Below are 17,682 nucleotides of genomic sequence, written 5' to 3' on the forward strand. Positions count from 1 at the left end.
TGCTTTTTAAACCCCGTCCTGGCAAAATCTGACAGTTTTTTTTTTGGAGCTATCCAAATTGGTGATATGCATGGATGTGAGAGGTAAGGATAAACATTACAGCATCACTTTATATTATATTACCAAAAGTCTGTGATTAATGGGATCTCCACCCAGAATAATATAATTTTCTAAGAAACACTTGGCTGCTCCCCACAATCATATTATAATGTATCACATCGTTATTATTGTTTTTATTTTAATGGCACAGCCTAAAGTCCAGTATTATGGATGCAATGTTGTCTGAACTGCAAACATTCATTCAGTGTTTAAAAAATCTTTTAATGGGCCAGGGTAACATAATTTGTCATCTGAAGCCTAAACAAATTGAATTCAAGACAGAATTATAATTGAAGTAAAAAATCCTATCCACTTCAGTGAGCATGTGTATTGTACAAAGAAAAAAAAAACTACATTTAGCAGCATCTTTAGAAAGCTGATAAATCTATTATGAATTAGGTCAAGGCATCTTAACACATTTTAGTTTTAAAGCATTACATAATAGCTAAGCCTAGGTCTTCCTAGCACAACAGCATTCTGACATGTCACATGCTTACAAGACTAGTAAGAACCTGAAACAAGAATGTGTACTTAAGAATGTGCATGGCAAGTTTCATCATTACTGATGAAAGAAACTGAAGTTAGAGACAGTTAGCCTTTTGAGTTATTTATATGAGTTTTATAACATACAGTACTACCCTTTTCTAATGCACATTGGAGTTTTAAAAGTTTTGCGTGCATGTGTGTGTGTGTGTGTGTGTGTGTGTCTGTGAGTGTGGGCGATGTGAAACCTCAGCTAACAAATTAAGAATGAGACTGTTCCTTTAAAAATAACTTGCCTCTTGAGGCGGAGACTAAAGACCCAGTTTAAAAAGAGGTTGGTTTTTTTTCACACTGAATACCAAGCTTGTAGCTGCTTCTCTTTTATTCAGTTTGAGGCCCAGCGGGTTGAGCTGTGCTCCGTCTGTTTTCTTGTTGGTTTGTTTTGTTTCCGATGCTCACACGTTGCACAGCACAGGCCTGGACAACATGAATGACCAGAACAACACTGAGGAGATGCAGAGGATATTTCAAGAGGCCCCTGCAGCCAGACAGTCTCTCCTGGACAACTACAACAACCTGCACAAGGTAGCCGAGTACTGTGAGAGCAACTACTTACAGGTAAATGCATATAATGTCACTATACTGACAGTCAGTTTATATTTCTTTACATTACTCTACTTGATTAGAGCAGACCTTGTTTACTGTCCCATTTGTTTACACATACAGACCTTCTGTCCACTGTGCCACTCATTCATATACACACTGTTTAACAGTAGGGGTCATAGATTCTGTTGAATTTCCCTAATCTGTTTATGGACTATGAATAAATACTGAATATTAAATAAATACACTGTATAGCTTTACAGAACGTATGGCACAATTCTAAAACACTTAACAGTTGGATGTTGTTAAATTGTTTAGACTCTAAATAAATACTCTAAATACTTTAGACGCTATAACTTTGAACTTTATTAGCATAGGAAGCAAGATGAAATCAAAAAAGTGGATCCCTTTTTTTTTTTGGACCAGATCAAGATTGCTAGAGGTAGCAGCTTCTCTTTTCCAATCTAACATTATGACACATTTTACATTGCAAACATGCTGTGATTTTACAATTGCACAGTGCTTTATGGAACCAGAATGTCAGTAATCACATTCCTCTTGCTTTTTAAAATCTTATCTAGTGTAGTGAATAATCTGTATGAGGTAATCTGTCACCTTGATTGAGGCTTGTTCCTCTTATGTACTCAATGACTTGATTTTTAAGAAGGCTATGTGCTGTGCTTGGACCTTCTCTAATGCTATTGTACTGGATATAAAATATGTTAATTATTCCATATCTATGTAGATTCCCTACCCATCTAAAGTTTACAGTCCAGTATGTACAGTACATAGATGTACACACACATTGTATTATGCTTTCTAAACGATTAATAGTTTTACTAACATTATATATCTAAATTGTGCAACATCAGAATCTTAGAGTAGATGTGGACAGCCATGAATTATTGCACAATTTTTCAAATGCAAGGAAACTCTGTGTACCGGCATGTGGTTTGCTTTGAACCAGCTCACCACCAGACACGCTAACAATGTACGGAACCTGTGGTTGTCGCATTGTTCTTCCTCCTGTGCAGATTAGTAGTTCAGGCTGCTCAATAGCGTGCGTTGGATGCTAGAGCTTCAAAGGTCCCAGCTCCCCTCCCCCAGGCTGTAGCTGTGTGAGAGACCTAGTTTTAAGAAGCTGTGGCTTTTTCTGACACTTGGAGAATAATTGACTGTTTTTTTTTTTTTTTTTTTTTTTTAACTTTCACATTTGCTTTTGTAGCCTAGACTATTGCAGTGCAGGCAGCAAGAGTCACCTCACAGGTGCTACTGCATGCACGCTGCTGATTTCCCTGGATCTTGTTACTGTAAAGCTTTCTTCGAGCGAGGGGTGGGTGAAAGGGCTGTGAACCACCAGAACGTGAGAAAGGATGAGTCTTTACAGTGGAGTCTGTTCAGAAATAAATACTGCCGTTGTTTAAATAGTTAAAAAGATGCACTTGTATAGATGACCCCTTCTTTTAATGAGATCGATTAGATCAACTGAATTCATTTGATTAAGGAGTCTAATGATCTTAACAGTGATGAATATTAATACCAGCAATCTCCTCTCAGAAAATATGATATCACATTTACTGTACACTTTTAGGATGGCTCTAAGCCAGTGTACAGTAAGTCTTACTTTTCCTAGTCCAAGCTATACTATGAACATGGCTGGCACTATGCATAGCCCCCAGTGCCAGCAGATTATGGGTAACACAATTCTAAGAGTGCAATAAGAAGGCTGGAAGCAGTCCTTCAAATTAGGTTGGGTAAGGGTTAGGGTTGGAATGGGTGATATTGATCAATATTACTTTTTTGTAATATTTTGGTCTTTTTTGATGCCATTCAGTAATATACAGTATTGAACCTCCCACCAATGATATCACAAAAATGATAAAAATATCAAGTGAAATAATTAGATTAGAAAGAGGAAGGAACAAAACTATATTTAAAAACATGCAAGACAAGGACAATATCAAATGAGCCATGGTCATTCTTTGAGGATAAGACTAAGCTGTGGTTTGCAACAGAAGACCACGTTCACACGCTGGTTTGACCAATCAAATGCCATTTGATATTCCCAAAACTTTTTTTTTTTTTTTTTTTTAGAACAGTTTCAGAAATTCCATAAATAACAATAATTCGGCAAAAAAGACTACAACAAATGTTCAAAAGCTCTTGCAGAAATTAAAAGCAAAGCCTCCAGTAACATATTTTCATTTTTCAAGTCATGAAGCTAAATAAGCACTGTAGCACAAGATAGCATAAAGAACATCTCTTCTTTTGTGCAGTGTGATGTTTTAATATCGAACGCCATGTTATCTGTAAACTCCTTATAAAGTCAACTCTGCATACTGTCACCATTTATGCTCAGTCTCTCTGAAGTGAGATAGACAGATAGATAGATAGATAGATAGATAGATAGATAGATAGATAGATAGATAGATAGATAGATAGATAGATGGATGAAAGGTTACCATAAAGCTAATCCGAGGTTATTGTAAGATATTACCTTTGCAGAAGTCAGGAGTAAATGTGATAGAGTGATTCATTGTGAAAGCAGAAGACAGCAGTTTACTGAAAAGTGCACTTAAGTGCAGAACTGTAACTGCATTTACTCATGAGCTTGTGGGAAGTATGCTGGTTTCTTTAATTTCTAACGAAATGAAACTGAGGCGTGTCCTATAAAGCCTCAGACAACACAGATTTACGGTTAATGTAAAGGACTCCATTCTAAGAAAAAGTCAAAAGTTGGTAAGATTAATTCTTTCTTTGAAAAGCGGTTTATGACCATTGTTTATGTTCTTATATCAAGGACCCATATTCAGAATCATTACATTGTTTTGATGAATTAAATATATCTTATTATACATAACCATAAAAGCATAAGAATGTAAGAAAATTGACTAACGAGAGGCCATTTGGCCCATCAGTGCTATTCCCATTCCTAGAAGCTAACTGATCCCAAAACATTGTCTAGGCAGATCTTAAAGAATCATTAAACTGTTGGCTTTAACCAGATTCTGAAAACATGTCTCTAAAAACACTCTGTGAATAGTGTAAAGGCACCATCATAGTACATACAGGAGGTAGTGACTGTGTATTTTTTTTTGTGGTACCTGCCTCAGGGGGAAGACCAGGCAAAGGCCCTGGAGGAGACGAAAGCCTTCACCACCCAATCCCTGGCCAGCGTGGCGTACCAGATCAGCACCCTGGCCACCAGTGTGCTCAAACTGCTGGATGTACAGACTGACGAGCTGAGCAGGATGGAGTCCTCTGTGAACCTCGTCACGCAGGTCAGTGGGATTCAGTGTGTGCCTCCCACGTACACAAACACAGGCACCATACAACCCAGCATGAAACCAGAAGAAAATGGATGTGACCGCTGGACAAGTTAGCTTTATACAGCAGAACCCCTTCTCTCTAGGCCTCTTTCTTAGTGATTAGTGTTGTATAGCATACATTATTTGACACAGCTGGATGCCTTTTAAGTTAGCGATTAACCGGACAGAGACAGAAGCTAATAAAATGGTATTTATAGTATTCTGCTCCATTTTGTAATAGATAATTTCTAACCTCGAAATACAATACAGTATTGTACAAAATGAAACAGATTCTATGGGCACCAGGATTCTCAATGGGTATGTTCCTAGTTATTTGTTAGCCATTCATTTGAGCTCATTTTGATCTGCCCATTCAACTGCTAATTTAAATGGATGCTGTGCATTGCACAATACAAGAGTAGTTTGTTCTTGATCGCTAAAATTGATGTTCAAGTTTCTTATACACTGTAAAAAAGAAAAAACAATTCAAAGTCGATGCAGTTCACTTTGGAAGAAGCTTTCTTTCAACTCTGTCTCACTGGCAGTGCTAAAACCTGCTCCGAGGATTACTAACCCTTCCTCCCCCTCCTCCGGTGCTCTCTGTGGCGGTGATCAGTGTGTTAGTCTCACTGGGATGGCATCCAGGATCTATTGTTAGGTCCCTGCCTGGCGCTGAGAGAGTGAATAGCTTTTGGGGTCAATGCAATGCGTTTGCAGGCTTCCCAGACGTCAGACCAAGACTCTTTACTAGCTGATATTCCAGCCTGCTCCGTGCCTGGCATTCCAAACCAGCACCTCAGCTGTAGGTTTCCTGGGTGACCCTTAAACCTGCAGTCCCTGGCATTGCTGGGTCTTATGAAGATTCTGTTGTACAAGGGGCATGAGACGTGTATCAACCACATGAAAAGGGGTTGTAGTTGTATAGAGTTTGAATGAGTTTAAAAGAGTTCAGCATTTTGGCTGTGTGTTTCACATTGTCAGAAATGTTCAGGGCAAATATAGGTGTTGCTCTAATGATAACATAATTGTACGTTTACAACATAAGCTAGTTTAATTCATATGCAATACATCTTCGTAGTCTTTTGCACATGCAAAATTACATGCTGCAAACATCAGTCTTATACACAAATTAAAATTGATGAAAAGGTGATAGGGGGTTTACTGTGGTGGCTTTGCTGATCGGTAACAAACATTCCCAATATGTTAAAGCTGAAACATTTAAATGAGTCTAAATGAGTTAAAAAATCTGTTTATATTAATCTTGCTGATAATATCCATCAATGCATTGACACCCAACTTAATTCACTAAAATTAAAATACGAGACTGAGATCAGGAGTTATTTTCCTGATGCTAGCTGTTTCTCATACTTTATCTTGGAGGGGGTATATCTGTGCGAAAAGTTGTTACTGGAATTGTACTCAAAGAAGTGGAAAACAGGAAATGAAGGTAAGTTAGGGTAGACTTTCCTCACCCAGCTCTATACAAATGATTCACTTTCCTCACCCAGCTCTATACAAATGATTCACTTTCCTCACCCAGCTCTATACAAATGATTCACTTTCCTCACCCAGCTCTATACAAATGATTTACTTTCCTCACCCAGCTCTATACAAATGATTCACTTTCCTCACCCAGCTCTATACAAATGATTCACTTTCCTCACCCAGCTCTATACAAATGATTCACTTTCCTCACCCAGCTCTATACAAATGATTCACTGCAGTTACCTGTGGTACAAAAAATATATGAGTCATCCTGCAGTTTGACAACTATCTGAGTTTAAAACCCCATGCATTTTCAAATAATGTTACTATTTCGATGAAGAGCACTGCTATATTGCTCAAATGTTATCGAAAGAAAAAAACGCAGTTCTCTCACTTGGTTAGCATATCAGCTTTAGCCAACAACACCTATGAGGTCTCAAACACTGCACTATTTAAGGGTGTATCTTTTAAGTAGGTGTTAAAATTTTTAGAATGGTACAACCTAATCTTAGACTTCACACTGTAGAGCTGTGAACCATATTTAAACGTGTATCATTCGAGGATACTGCAAGCGTTATTTTTGAGGATGTTACAAAGAAGCTATGAAACTTTTTGAAACTCTTGAACTTGTCAAAATGGGTGACACAAATAGTGCTGTCTTTGTTTTAAACTTTGTATTCTAATTATAACATAATAATGCTATATATATATATATATATATATATATATATATATATATATATATATATATATATATATATATATATATATATATATATATATATATATATACACACACACACACACACATATAACTATGAATCAGTTGTTGGAAGTTCTGGCCTGTGATTGGTTAAAACGTCATAATAGGGGCAAAAATAGATTTAACTACTGCTCTAAGATCCTTACACCACCGGGCAATAGTCTCCCTCTGTCATGTGATTGGTTGACATCATTGTCAGTCCTGCCCCTTTTCAAAGGAACGCCTTTCTCCCCTGCACTCCTCACAACAAGAGAAAATGGCTGAACACTGATTCTGTGACTTACCAGAAAATTAATTACAAAACATACCACAAAAAGATGTTCCAAACAAAAACAAAATTCAAACAAATTCAACGCAACGAAAACAAATATGATGGACAAGATATAAATTGGATTATGCAGCAGTCAGCCAACCAGGTGGAGATCGTGAAAAACTTTGATAACTATGTGGTATGAACTTAAAAAACATGTTCTGTTATTTATTTATTTACGTGTGCTGTATCAGCTATATTTAAACAAAATACATAAAGTTGTATTTGCTATCCTACCTTGCTTGACTTTTTTTTTTAAATTTGGAATCGCCAATATTTATTTTTTTTCTGCCCCATTTTCTTCCCAATTTGAAATGCCCAATTTTTAAGTCTGGCTCACCACTGCAACCCCAGTGCTGACTCGGGAGTGACGAAGATGACCACACGCATCCTTCGAAATGTGTGCCGTCAACCGCCTGCTTCTTTTCGCTCTGCCAGCCCGGCATTCAGAGGACCATGCAACTTACAGGCAGGCCTGCAGGCGCCTGGCCAGACCACTATGAAACTATCAACACTATGAAACTATCAATTCTGATGATGTCATATGATTCCAAAGTGCTTCCTCAAGATTCTATGCCCAATCTTTCTTGCGTTCTGCAGATAGTGGATATGCACCGGGAAAAGGTGTCCCGGCGGGAAATTGGTGCATTCACCACCTCCAAGAAAGTGCATCGGAACCAGAAAATCATTCCGCCCACTAGCCAGGAGCCAAGAGGCAGGTACATCCGGAATCCCATAACCTACTCATCACTGGACACCGTCGGGCATGGCGTGAAGGTAAGAGGTTAATGTGTTCTAAATCACACAGCCAATCACAAGAAGGCAGAGAGAAGCATGCTAAAGTGTGGCAGAAGCACGCCAATGTGTGACAAATGCACTGCCTAATTACCCAATTACAAAAGAAAAATCTATATAAGGGAGGTAACCTTTCATAAAAGAAGCTGGGCGACTACAGTGATCGCAAGAAACAGTTTAAAATGTATTCATTTCAGTACACAGGGAATGCTTTTTTATGTATTCATATGATGTCAAATCAATTTAATTTGGATTTTTTTTTTTGTGTTCCTTAATATCAGGGCTGATTTTCAAAAGCCTTAGGAAATTACAATAGTTTTTTCAGAGGTGAAAAAAAAAACTTGAAAGGATGTTTGTTTTTGAAATAGTTTAAGTAGTGGACTTTTATTTACTCCTCAACAGGGCACGGGAAAGCAACTGGGCAGAACTGGCACCATGAACAAGAAGCAGTCAATAAACAGCAGAGAGGCCCAGGGAACACTGGGGTAGGGTACAGCAGCCAGAGGCAGAGAAATGAGAACCTTGTTTCAAGAGAGTAAAAAATCTGACAGATTTACTTCATGGGGGAGAGGGGAATGTAGGTTTCCAGTGAAAACATTAGCATTGGGAATTATTACCAGCCTCCGTCATCTAGACTACACTTAGCAAAAACGTTGATTTAGATTCTTACAAGTTTAACCTGACCTACATGTTACACAATATAATGTCTTCATACAGTACCATAGAGAATGATCCAACACGCAATTGAATTACCTATGGTTTTCCATTATGAAGTTTGAAATAGTAAAACAATAACAATAAATAACAATTCAGGTGCTTATATTTGCATATATTTTAGGGCCATTATAATATATTAGCAGTCCTATTGCTTACAATGCAATGGTAGTGTAATTCAACTGTGTACCAGGTATCACTGTTCACCAGCATTGGAATATTGCAAAATCAAACAGATTGTGGAATCCCTTGTGGAAGTTTAAATAAAATACCAGCAGGGATTCATAATCACTATACACAGGCTAGTTTGCCTGAGAATTGATATCAATGCTACATATACAGACATTATTAGGCACTTGCTTATTGAATTCATGTCTTCCTATAGGAGGAGTTCTCGAGCCCCTGAACCTGTCCAGTGTCCTGTCGTTCCGTCTCTTTCCCGCGGACCGTCCATGTCCTCCCTCAATGACCGTTCGACTGGGTAAGGAATCATCTCAGTGGTCCTGTTGTACACACTGCCTTCCAGCAAGTATAGGGACACGTGAACACATGTAGAACTGGTGCGGTGTTATTTTGTGGTACGTGGACACCGTGTACTGGGCTTGCACGGGCATTTGCTAATTATTTTAGCTCAGAGAACAAGGAAACGCCATCTGAAAGGGGTGCGACGTACTGTGTTTGGCCCTTCAAGTTCTTTTTAATACCATTTTTCACAATTTAGCCAATGAGTGTGACTTTAACTGGTGAGCAGCTAATTGTAATCATATACAGTTTGTTTGGTGAACTATACTTTGTCTTGCAGCAGTCAATCACAGCAATGACAGCATACCATTCTCTGGCATTAAATGACTGGTGCCACAGTAGGATAAAATGGGCAACAGTTGGGATTGGGATTGGCAACTATTTCAATTGAATTTCATATGATTTCATGGAGTCGTACGCCAAAACGATTTTGTTGTTATTGTGTAATAAATGTTTAGCCCTGGTCACAGCTTCATTTTGAATCATGGGAATAATAGGCAATCCATCAGAAATTCAAATGAATTTGTGGCCATTATTTGAAAGTGTGCGATTGGGCGGGGGCAGGAAAATCATTTCTTTTGTTCTTCAGTTCCAGTTTTGGGATCGCCGTGCCCTCGCCTTCAGTGCCTGCCTTCATTGTGCCGGACATCCCGCCACCTGTCCTGGAGGAGTGTCCGCTGCCCCCTCCCCTGGATATGCCCCTCCCTCCCCCAGCCCCTGGTGGGGACTTATATCCCGCCACCACCTCCGCCAGCCCCCACTATCCCATCAGTCCTTGCCCCAGCACCTCTTCCTCCAGCTCCGCCACTCTTAATAGGTACGTTTTTAAATCTCCATTGTCTCTTTCATTTAATATGTCTATTGAGAGAGCTTTGCTTTTCCATGTCTATAAACACTGGGCTTGTTCAGTTCTAGTCCTGCTACACTTTACAGAAATGTTGTGCTGTTGAATAACTGTTACTATGCACTCAGTAATTGAAAACCTCCTTTCTGCATTAAAGCTTTATTTTTTTTTCTTGCTGGTTTTGCAGCGTTGCAAATGTTTTATTCCTCTCACAGAATATGTCCATGCACTGCTTAATAAAAATTCATAACTTTTTTTTTTTACAGTCTGGAAAAAAAAAAAAACACAAGCTTTGATAGATTGACGCTCTTGGTTATTTTAATGGCCCTCATTTTGGGAAAAGCACATTAAAAATGACCAATTGCCGGCAAAATGACATTCGTCACACAGTTTTGCATAATTAATGTCAAATTTCTTTCACAGTGCAGTTTAGGGCTGTCCCTCTTGGCTCAAAGGAGTAATTTGCCTTGCAATCGTATGTATCTTGCATTCATTAAACAAGCCAACTAAAGCTGCTTTTGTAGTCTGAGAACTGGCTCACATAAAAGATTATTTTTATAAAAGCAAAGTTAACTAGGCTGCCTCCTGAGTTTAGTTAACGTTTTTTTTTAAGGTTCCACAAATTGAATTGAAATATGTACAGTAAATTAACTATTTTGTGGTCAGTTAATCTACATGTAGTTAAAAAAAAACAACTGCCATTTCATCTACAATACTGGTTATACATGGAAACACAGTATAAACAACTAGCCTTTGCATTAGATATATAATAATTTTACAGTATGTGTTTTCCCTTATATGAGCTTGCCAAAGCAAAAGTGCATGAAGTGTAATAAAGCATAGTGAAAGCATGACAAACCATGATAATTTTTTTGTATAACCACGGGAAAAGCAGGCGTAAAGGTGCAAAATCATGAAGCAAAGCCTGAAATCGGAACAGATAGAAGCAATTGATGACAATAGCAGCAATAAAATGTCATTCATTTGCTAATGATATCTCTGTACAGACTGACAATTGTGAAACTTAAGTTGGCTTTTTTCTATAATTTCAGGAGAGCATAATTTCCCTTCACCTGTGATGTCAGACTTTCTCCCACCTCCAATGGCTGATGGCCTACCAGCACCGCCCCCTCTCCCGTCCAATGGGCTCAGTTCAGGTAGAAATGACCTCTTTGCGGTGACATATAAACACCATGTGACGTGTCACGTGATCGACTGTGCTGTATACATCACCTACTAAAAGTAGGCCAATTGTAGTAAAAAGGCTTGAAGCCAATCAGAAAGGACCATGATATTGGGTTCCCAATTAGAAAAACTAGTAGTGAGTGTAGATGACCAAACTAAGATTTCTAAAGGAACTTCATGTTTTACTAGCAGTAGCTGCTGGGGTTACCATGTGACTCCAAATACACTAGGGCAGTTTGGTTCAGGCTTTTCAACTCACATTGCAATGCATTCTGGTACATTTGGCCTGTCTCAGGTACCTGTCACAGCAGGACTACACTTACCAGAATGCATTGGGGTGCAAGTTGAAAAGCCTGAGCTGTCTCAGACTGTCCTAACGTACACGAAGTCACGTGGTAAGGCAGTGAAGTTAGTGGAGTGGCTGTTCTGTATGTTTTTATAATGTGTTTGCCTGTGTCTCTCTGTGCCTCTCCTCTCAACCCTGCTGCTCCCAGCCTCCTCTCCTCAATGCTTTCAGCTCCACTCTAAAAGGCTGAGAGGGCATCGCTACTCTACCATCTCCCGCCAAGCCCGTTTGGGGCACCTAGGTCTCTCCCTGCGCTCACTGCACCTCCAGGGGCACACCCTTTCCCTCATCTCCCCACGCGCATGTAAGGCTTCTTTCTCTGGGTTTCTGCTTCTTTGTCTGCTTCTGTGCAGTATGTCTAGGGTTGCCATATACCAGTTATGTAGAACAAGTAACAGAAAATGCAGAAAATGGGCACTAGTAATACATTGCAATACCATGGAACCACATCTAATATGTATGAAGTGGTAATCACGTGATGCACAAGGCAGAGCTGACTAGAAAACATATATTTCAGTATTTGGGGACTGTAGTGGATTAATAAGTTAGAACACTGTAAATAATCAAACGTTTACCTCTACTTCGGAATCAGTATTGATTCTTATTTATGTGCTTTTACAACCCGGGGAGGGTGGGAGGGGGGGGGGGGGGGGGTATGTGTGGTCCCCCAAAGTGATCATTTCACTAGTAAGGTGGGGGTGGAGGGATGGGAGGGGGAGATCGGGCGAGGGGGGAGTCTCTTTGGTCACTGGGTTCGCCACCCACTTTCAACAAATTGGTAAGTACCCAGAGAAGTGTAGCTCCTAGCAAAAACCCCTAGTCATCTCCTGTGTGAAAGCAACGGTGAAATTGCCTTGTGCCACTGAGCGCCGGGCATAGTTAGATTGCATTGACACAAATGAACTGGAGGCTATCGACCCTCCTAGGACCAGCTCTTCTGCTGGCTGATTTCGAACAGGGGTGTAGTCTGCAGTCGTCGGACAGATGGGTCTGTGGTTGTGTAGAGTATCTAGTTCTGTATTCTCATTCCCATTTCAGAGGTGGATTTCCAAGCTCCTCCCCCACCCCCAGAGATGTACTCCGAGTTTGATGACTGCAGTCCGCCCCCCCCTCCCCCAGTGGATTATGATGATGGGGCTCCTCCCAATTACATGGAAAAGGGTACACTCTCTTTTTTGGTATTAGGTCTTGTATGTTAGCAAGAAAATCCACTGTCACAGGCATTACCACTTGATGACATTTAAAAGATGGTAAGTGCCACCTAGTGGCTATTCACTGCATTGTCATTTATTATCATGCTATGGCAGTAGTAATACAAATAAGGGGTCAGGGGCAGTGAAAGAACAAGGGCTGCTGCAGTGGGACAAGGCTGTCATTGATTGAATGGTACCGCAATAGAAGATAAACTGCACACTGGTAATGCATTCAAATCTGTTGTATTGCTGTTGCTACACACGCTGTAGTATAAGATTCTGCTAAGGGTTTTCCAGAGTATGGCATTAGTATTATAAAGGTAAATCTTTTACGACAAGAACTTTATTTAGAAATAATAACATGAATCAGGTCAGTCATCTAAGCAAATGATACCCTCCTCTTTATAGTGCACTATTTCGTTGCCAGCAGCCACTCTGCCCGGGAACTGATGTTTCTTCTGATTTGATCATTATTATACAAGGTCTTGTTTTGTCGTGTGCATTGTAGTGGTTGCGCTGTACGCCTACAACACAGACAAGGCTGACGAGCTCTCATTTGAAGCGGGGGAGATTATTTACGTCATCAGGAAGAACGCCGATGGCTGGTACGAAGGAGTCCTGCACGGCGTGGAAGGGTTCTTCCCTGAAAACTACGTGGTGCAGACTAGTTAACAGCGCAGCTTGGAGACCCACAGCAGGGCAAGGGAACTGACCTGCTGGAGAATGGCAAACAAACTGAGCAGTCAACAAATCCCGCAGCTCGATTAAGCATATAAAACTAGACTGCGAAAGAATGTAGTCAGTACACCAACTGCTGGTTTCACAGACCAGGATTATTCTTGGTTTACTTTACCTAAAATAACACAGGGTACTTCATGCTTAGTGCTAACCAGGGTTTGTGAAACTAGTCGTAAGAATTTATATCACTGTGCAAAGCCATAGCTTAAAAAACTTTTTGTACAAAAAAAAAAAAAAAAAAAAAACTTTGCATAAGTAAAACTGGACTTTTCCAATATATTTTATTTGTTGTTATGAACTTATACTATGAATTATGTTTTGTTTGTTTTTTTTTTTTTTAAAAAAGGTCATTAAGTTATGTAGGCAAGCAGTACCATCAGAGAAGAAAGGAGCAAACTGTTATTAATGTTTGTGTTAATTACTAAATGAGTAATAAGGAATGGTGTTCAATATGTAGCAAATTCTGTCCAGTTACTATTTGCTTTTGGGGTGATAACATTATTTTCTTTCCTATTTTGCTACATTCTGCCAAGGGGTAACTATTTATTAGTTGCTTATTAACTATTGAACATGCAATGCATTTCCTCTGTGCAGTATTCATTTTATTGTCACGCGATTTACTTTGGGACTAACATATAAATCAAAGGATAGACAAGGAACTGTGAGACCGTTTGACTGGATTCATTTCTTTCATTTTGTAAAACTTTTGTTGTTGAGAAGCAGAGCCGATAACAATATGTTATTAATACCATTTAATATGTCATATGTATTTTAAATTGTTTGAATAGGACGTTAACATTAATGGATTAATGCACTTAGCACCCCCTGGTGGCTGTAAATTAAAGACATTCAGAGTTTATTTAAAGGGAACTTGAGATTAAAATGTTCTGCTTTTTAAATATATGATTCATTCATTTTGTAACCCATTACATGCAACAGGCAATTACAGAAAAAAGTAATGGGCTCATACATTACAAATAATAAAAATTCTACTGTAGTACATTTGTTTTTGGTTTCTTTATTTATTTCGGTTGAAAAGTAATTTAGCATCACTAGGCTAAACCAACAGAGCATTTAACAGCACTCAGCAATCACCAATCCATGGTTCTCATAGAGAGATTAAATATAATTCAAAGTAACTGAGGAATAAATCCCAGTATAAACACACATTAGGGTGGTGTCTCTCTCTGAGCGTGGTCTTCAGGTATTTCTGTGAGCTGTCATTAAATCTCCTCTAGTGACATCTCTGCTGTGATGTACCACGGTCCTTTTAAGCAAATGTATAAAAAAAAATACTTTTTTTCCTTACAAACCCCTTTTTGTTTTGCTGTTGGCAATTCCCTGACGTCTGTTACAAAATGGAAGTCCCCATTCATTTCTGGTGTTGCAGATAGCAGAATCCTACCTGACCCTACTTCAATGTGCATTGTCTTCAGCTCAGGAGGATCCTATTAGCTGTAACACAAAAACTACTAACTCCAGATTACTGCACTCAGCACCACCAATGAGAAATCCAGTTGTGCCTTTAATCTAGACTAGCACATTTAACCAGTATTTTGTTGAATTGTTTTACTATAAAAGTATTTCGCACAACATTACACAAAAAATATTATCTTTAATTATCTTCTATAGTTTTCCAACAGCCAATAGAACATGGATATAAACTATATTTAAATCACAAGTTGAATTGCAGTCTGAAAGTTTTGTCTTACACTCCTTTAGATTAATATATCACCTTTGAGTCATTCTATCAAACCAGACAAATGCCTTTTAGGCAGTTGGCCAACTTATTATTTTAAATTGTGCTGGTGATTGACAGTAACCCTAAACACACAGTTTTATTAAACCGCACAGTCATTACATGTTAGTCTGATGGAAAATGAAACCATTGTGATCATGAACTTGTTTTGATGATGTTGGAACATAACGTATTGTATGTAGAAAAGCTACATGTTTGTCTTTCACATGATTACATAATTAGAAGTGTGATCATAAGAGTATAGCGTCTCTTAAAAATGTTTTCAGAATCAGAAAAAAAAGGTGTCTCATAACCTCCTGCTGCTGCATCTCTAACACAAGCATGCCTATTCAAATACCGTACTGGCAGGCAGGTAGGTTTTAAAGTCTAAACAAATGGAATACAATTTGCTTTCCGATCAAGTAATTATGGATTTACGTAGTTGCCCTAGGAATTCTACTAACACTGAGAGAGTATGATTGTTGAGTAATGTGCTGGGTTAGATACTGTGTGTGGTGTCATTAATGAAATGTTGCTGAACAATAATCTATTCAAACTGCAATCTAATGCTGTTCACAGCCATTTACTTGTACCTTGTGGGTGTTAGATCTTTCCAGGAAGTATTGTACCTTTAAGCTGCCCATCATTCACATAAAAGTATTCTTTGACCCCAGTGTTGAATGCCCGTCGTCATACTAGCGCTTGGAGAGATAAGAGATTGAGCCAAAGAGCAACCAAGAGAAAGTGGGGCAAACAGACAGAGAGAACCAGCTAGCTAGGGATTCCCAGTACTGCAGGAATCACAACACTGAGTTAACTCTGCTTAAGAATTGCCTTCGACTTGCGTTCTTCATTGGGAAGGTGGTTCAGGTAAGCAATTTCTAGCATTTCAGTACTGTACTAGAAACCGTGTGAGTCTGTTTACCCATGCAATCGCACTTGTTCAGCAGTAACTCATATGCCAGAAGTGCAATATAATGACAGGTTTAAAAAGGTTAACCAATTAATAGATGCTATATGTCCTACAGCACTGTACTGTATTGGTGTTAGATGGGTCACTATCTGTACAATAGCTTTAGAGTCTGGAGTGCGGTCGGAGGATCGAGTTATATTAAGTGAACTCTGGCACCACTACAGCCAAGCAATTGCTTCTAGAAATCTGCTTTTTAAATACATTTATACACAAAACCTTTATAATATTAAATGTATCTTAGGCCAAGATTAAAGTCACAGTACATTATCATAAGCCTTGCTTGCTTGTTGATGGTCAAAAGTCTTTGAAATAAACTACCTGTGTGTTATCTATGGAAACATAGCTTAACGAACGCGGCAAGTACGGTCAAATATACTGTATCATCCATAACTTCCAATCTATAAAATGTTGCCAAGCGGACAAAAGTACGTTCATCAAGACTGGCAGACTTCCACATTTGTAAGGTAGGGCATAGAAATAGAAATACATTGAATCTGACACAATGTTTGAGGACAAAGACCATTTGTTCCAGGGCAAAGTTTTATGGTAGGTAATTTATTCCCTCCGCTTCTTTGTAAAGTGTTAAGGAAAAAGGACAACTACTGTGTATGCTGTTTGGAGGCTTTTCTCATGCTATTCTAATTGAGATGAAGTTTAAAAGCATGGCCTTGATTTCTCATGATATTCCAATTGAAATGAAGTTTAAAAGCATGGCCTTGATTTCTCATGATATTCCAATTGAAATGAAGTTTAAAAGCATGGCCTTGATTTCTCATGATATTCCAATTGAAATGAAGTTTAAAAGCATGGCCTTGCTTTCTCATGATATTCCAATTGAAATGAAGATTAAAAGCATGGCCTTGTATTCTCATGATATTCCAATTGAAATGAAGTTTAAAAGCATGGCCTTGCTTTCTCACGATATTCCAATTGAAATGAAGTTTAAAAGCATGGCCTTGTATTCTCATGATATTCCAATTGAAATGAAGTTTAAAAGCATGGCCTTGCTTTCTCATGATATTCCAATTAAAATGAAGTTTAAAAGCATGGCCTTGCTTTCTCACAGTGGGCAGCTCGCTGCTAGGCAAGGGGTCGATCCTGACGATGTCATTGTGTTTGAAGCAGGTGTTCCTGGGGTTTTGACTGCTGCACTAGAACGATGGCAGCCGAGTCAATAACAGTGTTTCAGTACGTACACTCTGAACTATTCCTTTTACTGCAGTACAGCTTGAGTTTCCTGGTCAGTATTTGCATCAATTTATAATATACACAGAATGGTAGCTATCATTAGTAAGAATCCTACAGTATACTGTCATATAACTATTGTAAAATTCTGAATCATATTGTAATTATGAGAATTATGTTTATTGTCCTATTGAGATGCCCATGAGGAAGGTCTACTGTGGGAATATTAAAGGTTTTTTTTTTTTTTTTTGGTTGGGGAAATAACTAACTAAAATAAGTTACTCTTATATATAGTCATTATATATAATATATATATATATATATATATATATATTATATATATATATATATTATTCTATTATATATATATATATATATATATAATTATGATTCTATTA

At 38.5% G+C, this 17,682-nt stretch overlaps 1 protein-coding gene across 1 annotated transcript; it reads left to right on the forward strand.

Annotated features, from left to right (window-relative positions):
- The first annotated feature begins 919 nt into the window (after positions 1 to 919).
- abi3a (ABI family, member 3a) lies at positions 920 to 14,370 on the forward strand. Its single transcript, XM_041231311.1, is given in 10 exon segments — positions 920 to 1,200; positions 4,299 to 4,466; positions 7,652 to 7,828; positions 8,249 to 8,331; positions 8,946 to 9,041; positions 9,672 to 9,805; positions 9,807 to 9,899; positions 10,979 to 11,083; positions 12,496 to 12,618; positions 13,159 to 14,370. Coding segments are annotated over 10 exon segments (1,275 nt in total). The 5' UTR covers positions 920 to 1,068; the 3' UTR covers positions 13,323 to 14,370.
- The last annotated feature ends 3,312 nt before the right edge of the window (positions 14,371 to 17,682 follow it).

Source organism: Polyodon spathula, chromosome 28 (assembly GCF_017654505.1).
Source record: "Polyodon spathula isolate WHYD16114869_AA chromosome 28, ASM1765450v1, whole genome shotgun sequence".
In the NCBI taxonomy this organism is placed as follows: domain Eukaryota; kingdom Metazoa; phylum Chordata; class Actinopteri; order Acipenseriformes; family Polyodontidae; genus Polyodon; species Polyodon spathula.